At 42.4% G+C, this 22,567-nt stretch overlaps 2 protein-coding genes across 2 annotated transcripts; both read left to right on the top strand.

Annotated features, from left to right (window-relative positions):
* Positions 1-34: 34 nt before the first annotated feature.
* LOC139336351 (proteasome subunit alpha type-6-like) lies at positions 35-4,338 on the top strand. The gene is made up of 7 exons (XM_070970424.1): positions 35-348; positions 899-993; positions 1,986-2,067; positions 2,326-2,481; positions 2,852-3,030; positions 3,400-3,494; positions 3,747-4,338. The coding sequence occupies exons 1-7, from the start codon at positions 273-275 to the stop codon at positions 3,802-3,804; spliced, it is 741 nt and encodes a 246-aa protein (XP_070826525.1). The 5' UTR covers positions 35-272; the 3' UTR covers positions 3,805-4,338.
* Positions 4,339-17,072: 12,734 nt separating this feature from the next.
* On the top strand, positions 17,073-20,628 carry LOC139336864 (homeobox protein otx5-like). Its single transcript, XM_070971152.1, has 3 exons — positions 17,073-17,892; positions 19,133-19,284; positions 19,478-20,628. The coding sequence occupies exons 1-3, from the start codon at positions 17,793-17,795 to the stop codon at positions 20,114-20,116; spliced, it is 891 nt and encodes a 296-aa protein (XP_070827253.1). The 5' UTR covers positions 17,073-17,792; the 3' UTR covers positions 20,117-20,628.
* The last annotated feature ends 1,939 nt before the right edge of the window (positions 20,629-22,567 follow it).

Raw genomic sequence — 22,567 nt, 5'->3', positions numbered from 1 at the left:
ACTGGTAAAGGCACTTCACTTCCGTATTGCTGCCGTCCAATGGCAGTGAGCGGGGCCAGTCATGGAGCTGCGCTGCACTGAACAACAACTGAAAGAGAAAGTAAAACGCTGTCAGGGAAGTAGCTCCATTATCCTGCTAATAGTTCAGCAGCAGCACAGGCATGTTGTTTCCCACATACTAAGCGTCAAAGAGAAGAGAGTTGTCCATTATTCAGGACCAACGAAACACATTCAGTGCTGTCGAGTTCATTTGAGGTCACGAGGAGAAAAAAATGTCCCGCGGTTCAAACGCAGGTTTCGACCGACACATCACCATATTTTCACCAGAGGGCCGCCTCTACCAAGTCGGTAAGAGAGACATTTCCTCCGGTGTTTTAGTCCTGGAGAATAGTTATAGTTTCTACTGCAGAAGAGAAGTCTACTACCATAACTTATCATTACTAATATTACTACTAACAATGCAAAACGTTACCTAGCTAGCTAAAGCGGTTAGCTTGTCCGGTTGTGTCTGCGGCTAGCTAACACCAAAATTTCAAAAATAATTTTTTCCTGTGTATTTATAACTTGTATAAGTTTCCTGAAGTTATTTCTTAATACACCTGCCATTGTAAGTGAGGTTTAAACTCAGCATATAATTACACAGGTTAAAGTACATTCAGCTCTCCGGTGGTAGCTAGCTACATGTTCGTTATTGGTAACTTAGAGTAACGTTAGCCCACTTGGCTACTCTTTCTCCTCAAAATGATCTTCATCATAGTGATGTGTTGTTTGTAGGAGAAAACATCCAGTTCTCCACTCATGAACAGGATATCAAACCCTGTACTGTTATTTTAAAAACTTTCGATTGTATTTTCTATGTATTTCATTCTGTCTCTGTGTCACATGGCCTGTCTTGCAGAGTATGCCTTCAAAGCCATCTCTCAAAATGGCCTGACATCTGTGGGGGTCCGGGGGGCAGACAGCGTTGTGGTGGTCACACAAAAGAAAATACCTGTAAGATATTACGCACATACACACATTCACAAACCTTCACTTCATGACGATGATCTGAGTTCAAGCGAAACATTGAAGCCTCACAGGAGTCATGACTCGCGCTTTGTGCTGACTTGACAGTCAAATATGTGAAGATGCAGCTTAAAAGGGCCAGGACTCACATTACCAAGCCAGGGAATACTTTTATTTTGGCAAAGCTTTTATTACAGACAAGAGGAGAACAAAATTAAAAGAAAGAAAGCCCTTTATTTGTCACACACAACACAACATGCTACACACGCCATGCTTCGGTGAAATTCTTCCTCCGCTTTTGACCCATCCTGGTCAGTCCTTCCTCCACGGCAGACCAGGAGCAGTGGGCTGCCAGCCGACTGGCGCCCAGGGACCCATTTTCCTTTTCATCACAATTGGTCAGGTGGTGATCTTCATGCATGTTTTTTAGAGGGGGGTTTCATGGAGGATACCGCAGGTGAACACGGGGAGAACATGCAATCTCCACACAGAAAGGCCCCTTTCCTTGAGATAAGGGGCACTGAAGGCATGGTGAAGGACACGCCCTCAGCGCCCACAGCTCCCCAGTTGGGAATCGAACTCGGGACATTCTAGCTGTGAGACGACAGTCTTGCCACTGTTCCACTGTGCCATCAAGTTGTATTTTGTCCATCTTCTACCAGTCTTCATAATCAAGGATGAGTGATCAGAAGCAAATCCAACAAATGATATTGGATAGCACAGGTCAAGCAATATTGCCAAATATTTTATGCATAGCTCTATGTATAGAATGGAGTCACATGATTGGGGATTTGCAGCCCAAGACACATGCATGTGATTTACATATACCATAGCTCACTGGTTTGGTATATTGATGCCCCTGATCGTAATGACTTTGTTGTAAATGTAGAGTTGATAATTTTGCATGCACAGTGATAAACTCATGTGTGTCAGCACAGTACCATTTTGTCATGTGGATGTGTCACTTTTCCTGACTGCAGGACAAGCTGCTGGACTCTTCCACTGTGACCAACATGTTCAAACTAACCCCGCGCATTGGCTGTGTGATGACTGGGCACAATGGTATGTATTCAGCTCACACACACATGTAACTGTAACTGTACTTGGATATAATAGTCATGAACAAATGTGACCAGGGTCAAGGTGACTTTTGTTTTTGTTTTATTTCACACCAGATGGTCTGTCATACATACTCTCTATGGGGTATTAGAATCTATTACCAGTCTCGCTGAAATCCTTGTTTGTTTACTGTAATGTGTGAAAGATCATGTATAATGTTGTTAAAAAGCTACACTGTCCCCAATCTTCTGTTCTGCACAGCGGACAGTCGTTCCCAGGTTCACCGGGCGCGAGTGGAAGCAGGAGAATGGAAATATAAGTTTGGTTATGACATCACGGCGGACGTGTTGTGTCGCAGATTGGCTGATATCTCCCAGGTCTACACACAAAATGCCGAAATGAGACCTCTAGGCTGCTGTGAGTGGGAGTCTTGATTTCTGCCTCTTTGTGCTCGTTTCTTTTTTTTTTCTACTCTTTATCAACAGTACATATTCACAGATGGGATATACTGAATCCTTTCTGCTCCACATTCCCATTGATATCTTATTGATACATGGAAATGGTGATTGATATCTTAACAGTGACTGCTCAGGACGTCTATGTTCATGCCCTTGATTTTCTTGATTTCTCTTGATGTATTTTTCTTTGTTTCCTTTATTTTCTTAATGGTCAAAAAATGGCTAAACACGCAGTGAATTCACATAATATTTGAGGCCTCTTCCTTTCAATGATGTGATGTGTTCTCTCCTCCTCCCTCCTTCACTCCCTCCTCTTCCTCTCTCTGCAGGTATGATCATGGTGGCTATGGACCCTCAGCAGGGTCCTGCCCTGTATAAATGTGACCCAGCAGGCTACTACTGTGGCTTCAGAGCCACAGCAGTCGGGGCCAAACAAACGGAGGCCAATAGCTACCTGGAGAAGAAACTGAAGAAAAAGCCTGAACTGACCCATGACCGGACAGTACAGGTAGGCTGAAATCGAGTTAGCAGAGCTCCATCAATAGGATCGACGTCTGAGCAAGACACTGATTCATCAAGAAAGGATCGTCTGGTCCTGAACCTGGACATGGCTGCTGTGGGACCCTCCCTTGAAAGAGGGACTAAAGTGTCCATTAACAGTCTCCTGATGATATAATCATATAAAAAGCTTTTGAAGAATGAAGTTTAATACATTTTGAACTGCACCTTTTCTTTTCGTAAAGGCATCTGCTTGGAGCAAATATTTCCATCGCATTCTTGAATCCACTGCTACATTTCTCACTGACTGAAAGTAACGTTTAGACAGGCATTTATGTGTCGGAGCTAATCAACACACCTCACTTTCTTTCCTTTGCAGCTGGCTATATCATGTCTGTCCGCTGTCCTGTCCATCGACTTCAAGGCCAGTGAGCTGGAGGTCGGTGTGGTCACCAAGGAAAAGCCCAAGTTTAGGTAACTTCACTCAGACCTGCTGTACATTGACATTAAGATCAAGTAGTCAGGAGTTGTATGATGAATTTACAAGGTCATGGATGTTATCCTTTAATGTGATTAAAACATGGATATTTTATTTCATCATGTCTTTTCTGTTGTTTTGATCTTGTTTCTTTGAGGTGGAGTGTACGTGGTGTATTTTAATCCTGACTCTTTGTTCTTTGTTCCCATTCTCACTCTTCTCCATCACCTGCTCTCTTCCTTCTGCAGGACACTGTCGGACGCAGAGGTCGAAGCCCACCTGGTTGCCATTGCAGAACGGGAGTAAAGGTGCCATCAAACTTCAGACCACAGTTCATCATGGCGTTGCATTTTCAGCATCCTTGATTTAGCCCAGTTCAACAGCAATGCTAGCACAGGCGTTCACCTGCGTGTCCAGGAGGTTAATAATGCACACCTGAAGAAGCTCTGTTATTAAGGATCGATACAGGTTTGATTTGTAGTATTTCACCAGACATTTCCAGTAGGCTGTTTAAAAACTTCAATACACAATGTTTAAATTCTGATGTTGCACATTAAATCATCTTCAGTGGACGTCACAAACAACACCAACACACTTGGCAACATATTTCAAGTTTGAAATATGCACGTTTTTGGATACTGGTTATTTAGTATGACTCCTGCTGGTTTTGCTTGAATGTGTACAAATACTTGTAATACAGCATATTTTATACTTTGTGTTTGTAATGCCAATCTTGCTGTCAGCTCCACACTCGTAAAGTTGCAATAAAAAATCCATCAGATTGACTATCAAGCCCTTTAACACACCTGTCATAATAAAATTGAAATAGAAAAGAAAGCTAGAAACACTGTCCTGTTTTGCTTTAATTTAAATGGTTAAAGAAGTGTATAAACTTTTATTACTAAAATGAGTAGCTCAGGGTTATTTCTCAAATTTTGTGAAATATCCTGACAAAAATATCCAAAACTCCCCTTGTGGAACAGCAGATGGCATTGGTGAGGTGATAACGTAACATCAGCGTCCTTGCTATTGACTGACAGCAGGTCAGTTTGCTGGTCAGAAGGCAAAGATAGGGCTGAATCCACAAGTTACTCCATCAAGTGATATTGTGGATTTGGAAATGAGACAAGGGCTCAGAACTAAGTGCAGTCTCTGTCAGACACACAGATATTAGGAAGTGAGACAGATGGCATTGTGTTCAGTTATTTTAGCAGCTATAATAGGAGCATTAGTAATGTTTTGTTTTAGAACTCATGTGCTGTGCTGTCAGTCATCCAATCTGTCCGCTGCACTGGAGGTATACTTAATATATCATACGACCACTAGATGGCAGTATTGGGTCTGCTTCCACCTTCGAGTGTGTCATACCAGAATTCAGTGTTTCTGTCTGTACTTTTCTATTTGGGGAAACCTATTTTAACTCCCGTAAACAATTACACTTCCGAGTCTTCAGAGATTGGAGACCGCTTGCGTGTGTTTGTCGGACAGCCAATCCTGGCACGACATCTTGTTATGTGTGCCTCTCAGAGCGCGTGCGTGTGCGTGTGTGTCTGTCACTTTGAGTTTCCACCACAGTGACCCACCAGTCTGACCATAAAGATCACTGTCCTGTCCAATTACTGACTGTTATGCAGTCTGGATGTATTGCATTTCACACATATTCACACTTAGTCATGAAAACATACAATGATGGAGAACTGGAACATGAGTCTGCTTTTCTTTTATTACAAATATGAAAGCAACAAACTGAAGGAAAATGCTGTGGATTTACACAATTCACAGGCCATCACAAAAAAAACAAAAAACAAAACTTGATTAAACACAGTATCCTAACAATATTCTCTTTTTAACATTAACAGAAACTTTTTCCCTTCATACTTCCCTGTGAGGCATTATGTGAATAAGAGATGCACAACTTCTTATGCAACCTTTCTGAGTATTTGTACTAGTGGTGGTAAATCTGGAAATTCCAAGAGTTGCCCAGAACTCAGTGCCAGAGTTAGTGCACACTTACTGTAGAGAAAAAAACTGAGAAATTCAAATAGTCACTCATTTCTGACTGAACTGAGGGATCGTTAAATAGTGGATTGTCAGTTTGTTTGCAGACACAGGATTTAGGCTGAGAGGCTTGTATTATGTTCTGAATGAGAGCAGCAAAAAGCCCTGCTAGTCTCCTTAAAGCTACAAGTGCAAGACGATCCTAAGTTACATTGATAGGCCTCTTAACTTAATTCTTCTCTGTGTCCGCTTAACCTTTCAGGCTGGAGAATTTCGTCTTCTTAGATAAAAAAACAAAACAAAACAAAACATGTATTTAAAGGTACAAATCCTGGATTATATTGGTAAAAACAAACACAATGAAAGAGTTTTGGAAAGAAGGTTGCTGTACTAAGTGGTGGCTGGAAGCTGGACACGTCTCATATTTGTCTCTTTGTCCTCATGTCTGACACTGCATGCACAGCATAACCTGGGAAAACACAAAAAGTAGAACCACTGTTAGGATCCACAGGCACCCACTCTGCATGAATGCACAACAAACAACAACAAAAAGAAGACATCCAGAAATAAGACAGTCATACAGTTCAAACTGTCATCCAAGTCATCCGGAGTCATTTACATGGCGGCCACAGTCAGTCAGTCCACCATGTTGGCACAGGGATCATGAAGTTGTATGTGGTCCATGCTGGCTGACTGTCACTGTCATGGCTTACTGGGACACTTGAATAGAGCTGAGCCATTGTGAATATGTGTGCTGTGGAAACTGCCAGTCGTTACTGAGGCCTCGTCAAACATCAAAAGAGTACAAGGTATTTGGAGATATAATATTGGTGTAGTTGCCTGATAATTTGTGAATAAAAAAAGCAACAACCCTGGAGTAAATCATTTGCATGCTAACAATGGTGATCCAGCAAACACAAGTTTCCAATGTAACAACGCTAACCTTTTCATAATAAAATGTTCTTTTTCATTATGTTTGCACAAGATTCAGAAACACATTCATGTATGGTGTGGAAACAAAGTAGTCCCTGTCAGTTTTTCACCAAAGCAAACTTTACATATTCACACATCCAGCTGTCACAGAACAACATGATCATTGATTTGGAGTTGTGTTTGTGGCCACATGAAGCTGCAGTGAGAGTGGTGAGCTGAACCTTATGAAGCTCTGTAAAGCCGAGGGGAGCTGCAGATTCAGGTGATAATTCTCTGGAGGTTCATCATAATGAGTGAACCCTTTCACATCGTCACTTCGTTTTTTTGTTTTTTTTTTTGATACATTGCTATTATACAAATATTCATTATATTATATTGAAATTTTAGAAGTTCTTCTTTTCTCACTCTTGGCATTATGGTACCTGGTAGGACAGTGTCCTGGCATAGTCCTCTTATTTAATGGGACTCTTGAGTCCCAATATATGTATATATACAATAAATATTTTAGATTACTTAGTATGTATATATTGGGGAACACCAGCTGAATGCATTTAACTGGCTCTGCACTTCAGAACATTTTCTTTGCCTAATATCAAAATTCTGCTAGTAATAAACTGATTTCAGTGATTTTTTTTTTTTTTTGGGGGGGGGGGTTATTTAACCAACCCTTACTCCTCTTCTTTGCACCTGCTCTACTCAACCTGTACACGTTCTTATGTTCTTACGCAATTCCTGCCTTCCTCACCTCGTTCCCTGTCATCCGTACCCTTTCAGTACCTTGTCCACCTTAGCCTTCCTATTTATGCTCTTCTATCTGCTCTCGCCCACTGTGACCAGTACCTCCACCTGTTCACCTCCTTCTCGCCCAAAGTCCTGCTACTCCTACTCCTCCACACCACATTCTCCTTCCTCTCAGTCACCAGCCCCTTCCTCCCTCCCCTGATATGTAATGTTGACCCTGTGGCTGGTGTCTCCTGGTACTGGGACTGCCTGCCGAGCTGAATGGGCCCAGTGCATCGGGGAGCCAGGCTGTGTGTGCGTGTGTGTGTGTGTGTGTGTTGGGTCACGGCGTGGGGATTAGGTGTGTGTGAGTGATTGAGGGTGACAGCCCCTAGCATTAGGGGCCCTGTGGCAGATTTCGTAGTCCTGTTTTAGACACACTAAGCTGGATTTACCAGCAGCAGTGTGTCAGCACTGATGCAGCCTGCCTGGACCTCCTACAGAACACACACACAAATACACACATGGGCACACACACACTTAGACCTTTGTCACCTCTGACCCTACCTATCTACCTGCAGCCAGTCTGACATCCCATCATCCCTTTCTGTCTGTGTATTTCCTCTATCTGTCCCTCGACAGTTGAAAATGTCCTCCTGCTGTAAAATCTAATTTCCTTTAGTTTGTTTCAATCTTTTTACACTACGGCAAATGTGCAGAGCCACAATGGACTCTGTGATGCATGAAGACCGCTGTAGCATGGACCAAACCTCACCCTGGACCTCGACCCCAAAACAAACATGAGAGCCCAGTCACAGCAGCCACAGTTTTGCAGAGAACCCGGTTCATTTTAATGAAAGGACTACAGCGAGGGGATTCTCTGAACAGCAGCAAAGTTCATCACAGTGTGACTTTCTTTGGTGAATTTTCTCTGTCAGAAGTTTAAAATGGAGAAAGCTTTCCTTTTAGCTAATTAAATACTTAACTGGCAACATAAAATTGCAGTGCAAAAGCCTTATGGTGTAGCATATCGTCGGTTGGGATCATGGTGAGATAGATGGTGTAACGGTGTGTTCTTAATGTGCTTTGCTAGCGAGCTAGCTAGGTTCTGACACTGATATGCAAAAAAAAATTCTCTTTCTGGGCCGTAAAGGAGTGTTTGACAAGACTCTGGACAGCTAGCAATGGACACATACAATGCAAGAGCCTAAAGCTCAATGTAAGGGTGAGACGATGTGGAAAGGGTTCATTATTTTTCAAATCATTAATTTCCTATATCTGCCTATTGTCCATTCTTAGCTTCTCTACTGTGCAGGTGCATGCTGGGAGTTCTGCTGCGTATGTGTGGTCACTTTGTGTGTGTTACTTCAGGGGGTATGTGAGACCACTGTGGCTCTGTGTGTCCGCACACACGTATTGAAGCTTAATTGTGTGTTTCTTTGTGTGACTTGTGCACTCTGAATGTTTACGTGCACACCTTTGTCCATGTGTTAGTGCGTGTTTGTGTGTGCACCATTGTGTGTGTGTGCCTGCTCCTAGATCTCTGTTACAGCCTGTCCATTGTGAAGGCGAGTGTTGAGCAAGATCCTGACCCACCGGCGGGCACTAATCAGACGCATTCCTCGGGATTAAACGGCCAATTAACAATAAGAGAGCCATTGTAGCCCCGTCTCCTTGTGCGTCACAGTTAAAAGGTTTTGTGTGTGTACGTGTCGCAGTGGGTGCGCGTGTGACTCTGTTTGTGTGTGTGAGGGCATGCGATTTTGTGTGTGCAAGGTGCTTTTATTCATCAAAAAAGCACTCTGCAATTTTCTACCAGTATGCTGCACTTGTGCGTTGCCCTGCTTGGGTTTGCACTGTGTGTCATTTAAAGCAAACTCACGCTGTGGGTAGAGTGGAAGATGATGCTTTACGGGTCCTGCATGCCATGTAGTAGCTGCAAGTCACAAGATGTGTATGTGCGTGGTTCTGACACAGTGTCCATAATGATGCAAGTTAATCCTGGGTTAGTTCAGGCATCAGTGGGGAGTTCATGTTGCCTTTATGCACTCACATAGTAATGCAAACATCATTCTATTTTATCGCAAATGCAGTTGGTGTATGCATTTGTGTGCTGCTATGCATGTAGGGTGCCTATCATGTCTTCAATAACTGTGTGTGTGTATGTGTGCATGTGCGTGTGTGTGTGTGTGTGTGTGTGTGTGTGTGTGTGTGTGTGTGTGTGTGTGTGTGTGTGTGTGTGTGTGTGTGTGTGTGCAGGGTGGGTATATGCATCAGTGTGGCACGTGTCGGAGTGTGGCAGAGGATTAGTGAGGCTCAGGGCCTGTTGCTCCACTTCCATGATTACTACTGCTGTCTACTGCCATATGGGATGGTGGGGGTGCAGGTGGGGGTGGGTGGTGTTGGGGGATGCAAGCTACTGTACCACGCTATACACACACACACTCAAACTCACCCCACCCACTTCCACTCGCGCCCACCCGCACACCACCATACACATGCTCCCAGAACACATGCCCAGAGGGGGTTTACACACACACACACACACACACACACACACACACACACACACACACACACACACACACACACACACACAAGGCCTGCCTTCATAAGTGCAGTGCATATGAAACCACGCATGAATGCACATATGAGCTTTGTTTAAAGAAGTTGAATACTGTGTGTGTGTGTGTGTGTGTGTGTGTGTGTGTGTGTGTGTGTGTGTGTGTGTGGGTGTGTATTGTAAGTTGTCTATGCACCTGACCTCGGTAAATGCTGAATAACTTCTTTGTGTCTAACCTAACTTCTAATGTCTGTACAATCAGCTGGATGTTTTTATTAATTATAACAACATACAAATATGAACTATCAGTGAATAATCATTTAACTACTAAGTCTTGAATAACCAGTTAACAGGTAAAGAATTTGAACATTATTGCTGCTGTACATAATTTACTTGCGGCTGAAAATGGTCGTGGAGCCAGATATCAGTCTGGATATGTAAATGCAACTGAAATTGCTGAGCTAATCTTATTACAAGTGTATGAGTATGAGGGCATGAACAGGTGTTAACTTGCTAACACCCAGACAGTGGTCAAGAGGTTGCTAAATGATGACAGTGAACACACAGACACACACACCCCACCTGCTGCTGTCTGCAGTGGATTAGCGATCTGTCTACCCTCAGAAGACAGCAGGACACTCACATACACGCAGCAGGGGGTCTAATGTCTGTGAAATTGATCAAGATGCTGGCCAGACATTATGTACAGATGATCTCATGCTCAGATGCATACACTGTGCTAGCACCAAGGACTCTTCAGAGGCTGCTGAGGGTGCCATATGGCATGAAGACACACGAAGGTCTTTTAAAAATGCTGTGAAATTTGTTCCAACAACTGAGACACATTTTAAATTAGCAGTTGGGACAAATTTGCTTTCATCAACCTAAACCTGGAACAAGCGCTGTTCTCAGCTGGTTAACTACAGGCTAGTCCTCACTTCAACAGTCTCTAAAGCAATCATTCGTCCCCATGAGAGCCAGGTTTCCCTTTATGAATGTAGGCCTTCAAGGAATGGGACCAACCACTGTTTGTGGCCTGTTTTCTGGTTATTTACTACTGTCACAAAGCTGCATGTTACTGCTGCAAACATGAAGCTTGTCTTTACTCTGAGTTGATAACGGTTGGAAGTGTTTAAAAACTAGAATTACTGACTCACATTTGCCAGTCAATTTGCAGTTTACATCCATGTGTGTCCACCCTTCATCCCCCGACCCTCACCCTAATGTATTATCATTCATCAGCCATGCTCTCCTCCATCCATGATACACATTATAAATCTGTATCGTATTAATGTGGTCTATGTTAGTGAAAAGGTATCTTCTTAATTGTCTTATTTTGGTGAAATGGAAGTCATTACAATCTTGACATGTGTGATTCCTGTGAATAATTTCCAATCAGAAACATGCTGTCTTCACTTAGACACTGTTTTTCCAGAGGAGTCCAGAGGACTGATGGAGAGCTTCATCACATGGCTCAACGACGATCACCCGAAGCTCAATATCAGCAGAACCAATGTGACATCATCACATCATCATCACTTCACATCATTTCATCCTATAGGCATTTGTGTGAACATGTCATAATTACTGTAGAATTTTTGAGTTATGGCTAAAAATGTGTTTTGTGTCTCAGTGACCTTTGGATTAGAATTCTAATCAGTCCATCCTTCAGTCCAAGTGAACATCTGGGCCAAATTTAAAGAAATCCCCTTAAGGTGTTCCTGAGGTTCAGGGCCATGGCTGTCAGTGGCGTGGAGGCATAAAAACATGAAAGTAAGTTCATGGATGAACGAAGTGATATGTTGTGTTTTCGGTATAAATGGTGGGAAACTTGCTATATTTATTTCTACGTTCTTTTGATTTTTAACTCTAAAATCCTCCTTAATTCCCCAAACACTGTTACAGTCATTACAACTAACTTCCACTGTCAGTGAATAACTGGTAGAAAATTATTTGGAGGAATTTGTGCAAATCCTGGCAGTGGAGCTACATCAATATTTTTTCTAAATATAAAACATATTTGATAGTAAAATTAATAAATGTAGCAATAGTTTAGGTTTGTAACGTGCGGCACACTGTTAATGTGAAATTGTACAGCTATAGACACGATTCAACAGCAAACTTATGTAATTAAGCTTTTACTGGCGAAGTTATGTGCAAGTAAACTAGCAAACCAACACAACTGCTATATGTCTATATATAACCCTGTAGGTTATACAACTGTGTATATGTATACTGTATTAGTATGTACACTTAGTTCCTCATTATATAAGCAACCACAGCCTGAGTTTATCTTTAGCCTAGACCCATGACGAACTGCCGACAACCAGAGTCTTACTAAATGGACACACACACACTCACAAGCATGCTCCTGCACATGTAGCATACATGTACACACTAATGGCATGTAATGGCAGTGTAACAGCAGGGCCACATAATGTAACCTGCATGCACTGTGGGACCTTCATTTCATATGGCCCATTGTGTTGCTGTACATGAAGTGCTGTGCACAGAGACACATGGTCTGGCCTGGACTCACGCAGAGTAATCCTCACATCACTTTAATGAGGAGTTAACACACACTGACCTCAATACACATGCATGCGCGCGCACACACACACACACACACACACACACTGCTTTTAACTATATAAGCATTATAGACATTAGTAACCTAAACACAAAATCAGTCTAAATTGCAAAATGAGAGTCTATCAATAGTTTAATTATATCTAAAACAACAAAAGCGAGATAAAATCCACAGCAAGACCCTCAGAAAACTCTAGCTCTGTCCCAGTGCCCCTCCCATTCCCCCTTCCCCATCTGCCTCTCTCTCTCTCTCTCTCTCTCTCTCTCTCTCTCTCTCCCTCCACTTATTTCTGCCCTGTTTTATCATTGCACTCCTCCACTCTTCCTTCCTTCCACCCCACCCCATCCATAACTTTCCACCCAGTTTCCTCCAGTAAGAATTTTGACCTCCACCAGTCCCTCACAGTCAGCACCACATGCCTTCCTCCTGGTCTGTCTCTCCTTTACTCAGCCTGTTCCTCTCACGCACACACACCACCCTCTCCGGCCCTCTGTGTCAGCGCCACTCCTTCCCGTTCAATAACGCTCAGTTACCTTATCAATATTGATCAATCCAGGCCCAGAGCTGAAGGTCCTGCTCCCTGTCCCTGTGCAGCGAGCGCTCGGTTCTCTCCATCCACCCTTCCTCTGTCAATCTGGCCACAAACCCCTCTTTCCTCCCTTTATCCCGAGGTAAGATACTTACTTTTCAGATAAAGCATATTATGATAAATCGGCTGAACTCTGTGCGTGTGTGTATGTGTGAGTGTGTAACTGTCACACACACACACACACACACACACACACACACACACACACACACACACACACAATAAGCACATAGTGTGCACACAGACATACAAAAATACAGTGTGTGTATCGAACAACATGATGTCAGAGGTGCTTAACAGCTGGAAAAGTGTTTGTGTGTTTATATAATACGTTTATATGTGTGTGTGTGTGTGTGTGTGTGTGTGTGTGTGTGTGTGTGTGTGTGTATATGTTTTGGGTCTTTTGGGAGGTGATGTGTTTGCTTTATGTCCTGTCATTGATCATTCAATAGGAGACATGGAAATAAATCATTAGCAGTCTTTCCTCTCTCCATGTTTTCATCATCAGCATCACACACACAGTGGGTTGGAATCAAATGCACGCATCAAAGGCTGGTTTGCCAGGAAGGATTCTGGGAAAATGTAGCTTCATTATTCTCAATTTTCTGCGAAAAACAAAATGAAAAGAAAAAAAGGCCAGCCTGTTGTCTCTGTTAATAAAAAGGGTCCAGTAGGCTTCGCCATAATGGTGATTGTGTTGAAGCTGCGTCTGAGTCAAACTTCATTTCAATTTCAGTTTGAAATCCTTTTTCATTTTTGATCTGTGGGAGTGGTTATTCAATTGATTGAATAGTAAAACAGGCTGATGAAACATTTAATATCACACCGGTCTGAATGAGGAAGACCATGATAATTTTTTCTTTTTTACTATAATTGTCTAGAATGAATGAGTTTGTTCCCTGGCTCTTAGTTCATGGAAGGACGCATGGATACACGTCTGCTAATGAAATGAGATGAGACAAATAGTGGAGCATATGGGCAAATGTTCTCTGACAAAGTGGGATGGAAGTTAAGGTCAACAAGGGGAATAAAAGAGTTTGGAGAAAATGAAAACTAAATGAAAATACAATGGCTGTGTTTGCCTTTGGGACGTGTATGCGTGCTTGTTTCAAAATGGGATGTTTATGAAATTCTGTGTGTGTGTGTGTGTGTGTGTGTGTGTGTGTGTGTGTGTGTGTGTGTGTGTGTGTGTGTGTGTGTGTAGGAGTATAGATTAGATGTACTAAGCCTCTTATGTGCTGGTTGTCCTTAATTTGCGTCCTCTCTGGGTCCTAGTGCATCCAAACTACCAGCAGTCCTTCATCATAGAGCAATTTCCTCACAAACAACCCAAAACATCAGTCATGCAACAAGAAAACACGCTGTCTCGTTCTTAAAGAGCATTAATATATAGTATTATGGCCATACAGTAATTATGCGTGAGTCCATATGGAAAAACACAAGATTAAACCTTTCAAACTGAATTACTTGGATGGGAAAAAGAATGACTGAAATTAATACAACTGAATAAAACAGACAACCAGTTTCACTAATCTGTTGTGCAAACTGCTGTCTGATGAAAAAGCATGATGAGGAGTTACTGGTAAGTTTTGTGATCATTGACTTGTAGGTGATATTAAAACCAAAGATTAACAATGGGGTGAATGTTTAGTGCTCAGTTGGTTATTGCATTATCTCTGCAGGAGTTTAGAGAGTCATTGACAATGATATTTCACAGTGGACCAATCAAAAAAATCTATTACTGGTCATTTTCATTTTAAAGGATTGAACAGTTAGCCTACTCAAAAGCAACATCCATTTCCTATTTTTCCGATATTTTCCAATGTAACAATATTTTAGAGTCATATAGAGAGCCAGAGACAAATGTAGGCCTATCATTATCGTTGGCAGGCAGGCACAAACACCACGATTACAGGCCTCTTTTTGGAATTTTCTGTTCCCATGACATTTAACTTGATTGATCGCAGATTAGATTAATTATTTGATTAATTAGGACTTTCTCAGCATACAATTACATTAAATCATATTCTTGTATTATTAAATAAAGCAAGGCTGTAGCTGAAAAAATGAAAATAGGACCATAGTTTATTTTAAAAAACTAAAATTATTTTTCCGAATCTTTTCAGTCTTGTCACAGCCTTTAATTATAAAATATCACTCTATTATTAACGTTGAAATAAATAAATGAGATAAATAAAAATAAATGAAGCAGACTATAATATAAAATGCAGCAGAAGAGTCTGAGGGCAGCAGGTGCGTGAAGTGCGCGCGTGCACAGCAGTGTCGCGCGCAGTGTCGCGCGCTCCGCGGCAGATCGGAGTTGTCCACCTATTCCCGCCGTTTTTTGTTGTTTTTTTTTCCTCTCTCTCTGTCATTTGGAGGCTCGAGACATTCTTGTCATCGGACTTCCCACAGTTAGCGCGGTTACATGTTCTCTGCTATCTTAGTTCAAACTGCACGAGCTACAGCCACAAAACAGCAAAACACAAACAAACAAACAAACAAACAAACAAACAAACAAAGCGTACCTGGATGTGAGCAGGTGAAGCGTCCACTGGAGACAGACCCAGACATCAGCAGCACAAACACACGCGCACACACACAGGCCTCAAACAGCCAGGCCTACACAGACACACACCTCAGCAGGTGAAGACATTTTATTAGAAACGTTCAAACACGCCGGTGGAGTGTCTCTGTGGCTCTGTGTGTGTCTTTATATCTCCGCTTTGGCTTTACAGAGCTGGATAAACCCCTTATACAGTTTGGGCTGTAGCTACATGGGTCTGTGTGTGTGCGCGCGCGTGTGTGTGGATTTTAAACTATAAGAAATCCGATTCAATTAACCAGCGCAGAGAATCGGCTTTGGACACTGTGAAATTGTCTCGCCGCAGAGGATGACACAGGCCAAAGCTAGACCAGGGACAGAGACACGACTCAGAGTCTGAAAACAAAAGATCAGAACAGCAGCGAAGACTCGACTGGAATATTTTGTAGAAATCAAATGAATAAAACAATCAATCGAAATGAGCTTTAATCACACAGATATCCTCAGGGCAGTCGTTTGGACCCAGCCTTAATTGTGGAGATATATATACTACTAAAGATCCGTGAGGCTAAAATATCACATAAAGTGTTAAATAAATAAAAACCAACGTGCTCTCTCCTTTTAAAATAGTTCAGTTCTAAAATTTTATTTTCGTGGACTTTTGGCACCTGTTGCCTGCTTCATTTAAAGTAGTCTGCCTATTACTTTATGTTTACCCGCCTATGATATACATTAAACATTTACATCAATAATATTCATGTAAATCTCCCAATAAATGATGTAAATCAACCAGTCATGATACAACGTGCAACACTGTTATTATTATTATTATTATTATTATTATTATTATTATTATTATTATTATTATTATTATTATTATTATTATTATTATTTTTATTTTTATTGACTGTGGTGAATAAATGGATGAATGTTCTGGAGAGAGCATGTTGGGGATCAGAAGGGGATTTAATAGTAGAACAACGCGGTCTTTGTGCTGCTTTTAATCCGGCCTGTACCCCCTTCTCCGCCTCTCTGTTGATCCACACTCAGGCAGACCAGGGCCGCCCAATTATTTCAGGAGGCCAATTTCGAAAATGTTTCGCACAATAAAACCTGGAAAAGACTCGGAAAGATGGTTATTGGGGTTCCCTTAAACCAGACCAGAAGACGACCTGACATTCACCATAATTGTTGGAAGTAAATTTACCGAGTGCCTTTATGATCCCTAGCAGAATTAAAGTCTGTCTTCTTTTCTTTTTTAAACGTTATTGTATTTTTCAGGTTGATCTTTATTAATTATACAGTGCAACAGGTGTCAGTACAGTAACAGTCCTGCGGCAAAGACAAAAAGTTGGATCATAGCTTGAACGTCTCAACAAATTTCAATATAGAAAGGACACAAAATTATTTTGAAACTCTCTAAGAGGCATATTCTTCTGTCAAATCATCATATTTAGCGCTACAGACCCAACATGAATACATAATGACAGTATATGCGCGCGCCTGTTTGCGTGAGCGCGACCATGAGAGAGAGAGAGAGAGAGAGAGAGAGAGAGAGAGAGAGAGAGAGAGAGAGAGAGAGAGAGAGAGGGAGGGAGGGCTCTGGGTGTCTACTTGGGTAAGAAGTTACTTCTAATTAGCCACCCTCTTCTTGCTTGCCTCACTTGTCCACTCTGCAGATCCAGATCCTCTCCTCAGGGACCAGGCACCGTCAGGGGCCCCGCCACTTTTCAGCGCCCATCAATCCGCAGACGGCCGACCGGGTTGTGGAACTTCTGCTTCTGGTACCTTTCACCTGGCGACGTCGGTGCGCACCGCAATTACGCACGATTTTAATGGACAAACTGCATCACAGCACTTGTGTAGTTTAGTTACCCTGTAGATTTTTTCAGTTTTATTTAAACTGGTGTCTTAAGTTCTGGTCTTGGGTTGGTTTTAGTTGTTGTTATCCTTCTTATCTGGATAGAAGAAACATAACATATCCGCCCGCTATCTACAATAGCTGTGTTTTTACGCACCAGGGTAACAGGCGTAAAGCCGCCGTTATTTGTACAGATAGGACAGCAGGTGCCTGGTTCGACGGCACTACGTCAGAGCAGTATACAAAGGTAACAAAGGAGGAGGCCAGCAAGGAAAAATCAAAAACAACAACTAAGTGACAAACAACCCAGAGTACGAGAAAAACAGAGAGGGAGGGAGTGACATAAAAAAACGAGAGAGGGAGAGAGAGAGAGAGAGAGAGAAAGAGAGAGATAGAGACACCCCCTGGAGACTAGCTAGGAGACCCGGCCCCCGGTCTGAGAGAAGGAGAGAGAGAGTGAGGGAGTGAGGGAGTGTTTTAAAGCCGGCAGGAGGCATGATGTCCTACATTAAGCAACCCCATTACGCCGTGAACGGGTTAACGCTGTCCGGCCCGGGCATGGATCTGCTCCACTCCGCCGCCGTTGGATACCCCAGTAAGTAATGGCCTCTGTTCTGTCTGAATGCTTTTTCACAATAATTTCAACGTGTCGTTTTACTGCTGTTTCATGTGGGAAAAAAATGTCTATTTGGAAATTCAGAAACTGAAATAATTTAAAGAAACATTCCAGGTTATATGTCTTGCGTAAAATGTCAAAAATACATAAAAATCACTTGTATGACCCTTTCTTAAAAACTGTAGCTGTAAGGTTAAACTTTGAATAGATGTCTCTGATTCTTCAACCATCACAACATGTGTTCATTTGACCTATAAGTTCAGCGGATTACAGAGTCAAAAAACAATAAAATTGTGTGTGAATAGAAACGCAGCCTGTTCTCACACATGCTTAACATCAAACCAGTCTCCAATCTGTTGCTCTTAACATGTAACCTATTTACCAAAGGATGCTCATTGTATTCTTTTTCCAGCCATAATGTTTTCCATGAATGGAGCCGTCTTATATTGTTCGGATGGTCTACATGGCCTGATCAGCATCTGTCATCCTTGAGAGGAGAGTTTGAATGAAGTGATGCCGAGCTTTGGCACTATCGACAGAAGCTTGGCCTTCTTGTTGCAGATTAGAGTTTGAATCAGCGAAGAGCCAGCATCAGTGCTTCGGCCTGGCTTTCGTTTGGTAACTTGATTCATTTCGATTCAAACAGTCTCCGTTACAAAAGATAAAACCGTACGAGCCGTTTTATCGTTTTATATGATCAATTAAAACACCACCAGAAGCTAATATGGGCCGACTAAATAGTCAGCTAAAATTCGTTAAACTTCATCCAGTATTTGGTAAGTTATGCTCTGTAAAATAATGTTAAGAAATATAACGACAGAACCGGGTCTATAAGTGAAATAATTTGCTCGATTTTTTTCCTGGATTAAAAAAAAGATAATAAAATAGCCTTCATTAAGAATGCCTTCATAGATTTTGATAGCCTCTCTGGAATTTAACGCCATTTCCAAAGTATCGGCCTGTTAAATTGTGCTGAATTTCTCAAGAACGTTTGTGCGTGTGTGCGCGCACGCGATTAATGTTTGAACCAACACAGTTCCATCATCTTTACAGCTGTGCGCCCTTCAGAAACGTCAGTTTGGCTCATCTTTTAAATACCAACCTAATAAAATCAGCGAAAGCATAGCACTACTACGCCTTCTACTACTATTACCACTAATACTACAATTCATAATAATAATAACTATAATGTCTGATTTGTCCTGTTTTTTTATTGCAGGTACCCCGCGTAAACAGCGTCGGGAGCGCACCACCTTCACGCGCGCACAGCTGGACATCCTGGAAGCTCTATTTGCCAAAACCCGCTACCCAGACATCTTCATGAGGGAGGAGGTGGCCCTCAAGATCAACCTGCCCGAGTCCCGAGTCCAGGTAACACATTACAGACCAGTACAGAGCCTTGTTAAAGTATTAAATGTTTTAGAAATGCTTCAGTATTAACTCAGAATCTTAGAGAAATAACACAGATGTCCTCACAATAGCAGTTATTATGGTTTCAATATTTAAGAAAAGCAATGGGTTTGATAATTAACTTCCTCTCTGATGCATCTCTGCCATCCTCCAGGTGTGGTTCAAGAACCGCCGTGCCAAGTGTCGCCAGCAGCAGCAGCAGAGCACAGGCCAGTCCAAACCACGGCCCCCTAAAAAGAAGGCATCCCCTGCTCGTGAGGCCAACGCTGAAGCCAGTGCCAACCCCACCAATGGACCCTACAGCCCTCCACCCCCTCCTCCTGGCACCGCCATCACCCCTAGCTCCAGCTCTGCTAGCGCCACGGTGTCCATCTGGAGCCCAGCCTCCATCTCCCCGCTGCCAGACCCCCTGTCTGCCTCCACCACCCCCTGCATGCAGCGCACCACCACCTACCCCATGACCTACACCCAGGCCCCAGCCTACAGCCAGAGCTATGCAGGCTCCTCCTCCTACTTCACTGGCCTGGACTGCAGCTCCTACCTGTCCCCCATGCACCCGCAGCTGTCAGGCACCGGAGGCGCCCTGAGCCCCATCACAGCCTCTTCGATGGGTGGGCCCCTCAGCCAGTCCCCTGCCTCGCTCTCCTCCCAGGGCTACACGGCTGCCTCGTTGGGCTTTGGAGCTGTCGACTGTCTAGACTACAAGGACCAATCTGCCTGGAAGCTCAATTTCAATGCCACTGACTGTCTGGACTACAAAGACCAGAACTCCTGGAAGTTCCAAGTCTTGTAAATAACAAATGGGAGGTGGGGAGGGAAGGGGATCGAGGGAGAAGTGAGAAATCAAAGTAGGGCGACTAAACCAAGAATACTTTTTGTTTGTTTTAGAGGAAGGCAGAGACCTTGGGACACAGAAATCAATTGATCATATCAGTTGAAGAACTAATCAGCTGAGATAATGTCTTTTGTTTTTTTTTTTCAAAACAATGTGTGTGGAAGTAAACTGATCTGTTGAGGCGTGGCATGTAACAAGGAGATCGCAGTAATGTTTCTAAGTTCTAAGCAAAGTAGAAATCAGCCTTGAAATCATGGAATGGCTGTGTCAAAGCAATATCTGTAGAATAAAACAGCTTTGATTCTCCGACTCAGAGGATTAGAGGGGTGAAATTATTGTTTTTTAAAATACAGTAATAACTATATTACAGGTGACAAGAGAATTCAGAGTGAATGTGCACAAAGAAGACCACTTGTCACATGCTGAATGCATGCTTTTGATTCGCGACTCACTAGTTTTGTTTAATAGGAATTTTGTCCTTCTGATTTGTTTGACAGAGCTGAACTCAGAAACTGTCTGACTGACCTTCACATTTGAAGCACAGCTCATTTTTCAATTTGCCACAACACAACAGTTCAGTGACCTACAAGTTTACTGCATAGACGGCCTTCAAGTCGACGTGTTGAAGCACAAGAACTGAGGAGAGCCAGAGCTCATGTTTATTTCTTCCCTCCGTCCTTCGTCTTGTATTTTCTGCAATGCATTTCTCTTATAAAGCTGCTTTTCATCAGCAAGCTGACTCAAAACGTTTTCAGCTAAACTCAACTGACCCAAGCAGACATCTTAAGGAGTGTCTTTACAGGGTGGCCACTAATCTGATACCATGTGAAAAATATTTAGCAGACAGACGCTGATGATTCCCAGTAGCCTTGTGTGATGCTGACCTTCTGCAGCCTGTGTGTGATACAAGCGGAGGGGGGAGAGTTGGTCACTGACTGAAGTACAAACCTGTTGCCTTTGAGCATGGTTGAAATCATTAGCAGTACATTGTTAGTTTAATAGGATCACTTCCAGACCATTTGGGCAACAATGGTCTCATTGTGGCTATTGGCAGCCGAGTACTTTTCCCCCCACTCCACCTCACAGTGTTTGCATGAGGTTAGCGGATCACTGAAGCAGTTCTTGAATCTACAAATGGCTTTATTCTAAACTTTTTAGCTGAAACTGCTCCAGTGAGGTATTTGATGGGAGAGAAGACTGCACCAGAGAAAGGGAAGGGACTGGGCCGCCATGCAGCCCCCCTTTGCACAGAGAGTTTGGTGCCTCTCTCAACACCAGCCTGTAAAGATGTGATGGGTACCACTTTATATGTTTAATGTATCGTTTGATTTTTTTTTTTTTGTATTAGAATTAAACAATATTATGTTTCTTTAAAAAAAAATTGTGAATGCGTTGAAGTAAAATTTGTGGTAATTTGTTTTTGAAGTTGATATTATTATCAGTATTATTACTATCATTAATATTATGTCTTCAGCTGACATGGACGTTGCTAATATCCATTTTTGTCATTCTTTTGTAAATATTAAAACTTGAAAATGCAATCATGTCTGCTATCAGCAATGAGTTGTTACGCAGGCACTCCACCCAACAGAATCTCTCTCTTAATTTCTAGAAAACTGCCAACTTTTTATTTTTTCTGTTTATATTTTTCTGGTTTTTGCTTCTTTTTTTCAAACTCAGGGGTTTATCCAGTAAAAGTAGCAGTAATAGGATACAATGCTGTTTATGCTTCTTAATCATTTACTGTACTTTTATCTTTTGCTTTACTATAATCTTCTCTGCTTATTTTTCTGACATGAATTATTTCATTTGTCTCCTGTGTTCGACCAGTCTCACCACTACCATGCTAGATAGCTATGATGTTTCTGAGACATTAAACAACTTCATTAAAACTGATTGTGTTCTGTAAGTCACTGGATTTGAGTGTTTTATGACTGAATACTGGCTGTCAGTGCCGAGTCAAGGTAGGGCTGCACCTTAATATCTCCTCCCTTTGAGGCTGCAATAGGACAAACAGGGAGTGCCGCACGTCCAGAGAGGGGACACTGGGAATCGGTTTCTGGGAGCGTTCCACTAATCCATACAAGAGGTTGAGTGGGTATAAGGCAGAGATGAGAGGGAACAGGGCAGAGAGGACAGAAAACAGATTAGAACTAACAATAATACTGAGTCCCACCGCTCCAGCCAGCACCAAACTGCAGCAGGAGAGATGGGCAGATTATTTTGGATTGCTGAATGTTTCTGTGTTGCGTCGGCCCGTGGACCAGAGGGTCAACACCGCAGGGGTTGTGAGGAGTGCACTGGATGAAAGGTTTTAGCTCATGGGGTGTTGAGATGCTTGATTTCTTGAAACAAGGCTGTGGGTCTTGAATCTTATAACACAAGATGCCTGTGTGAAGAAAATGTGTT

This window comes from Chaetodon trifascialis, chromosome 9 (assembly GCF_039877785.1).
Source record: "Chaetodon trifascialis isolate fChaTrf1 chromosome 9, fChaTrf1.hap1, whole genome shotgun sequence".
NCBI lineage: Eukaryota > Metazoa > Chordata > Actinopteri > Chaetodontiformes > Chaetodontidae > Chaetodon > Chaetodon trifascialis.
The sequence above is the reverse complement of the archived record's forward strand: the minus strand, read 5'-3'. Positions and strand labels throughout refer to the sequence as shown.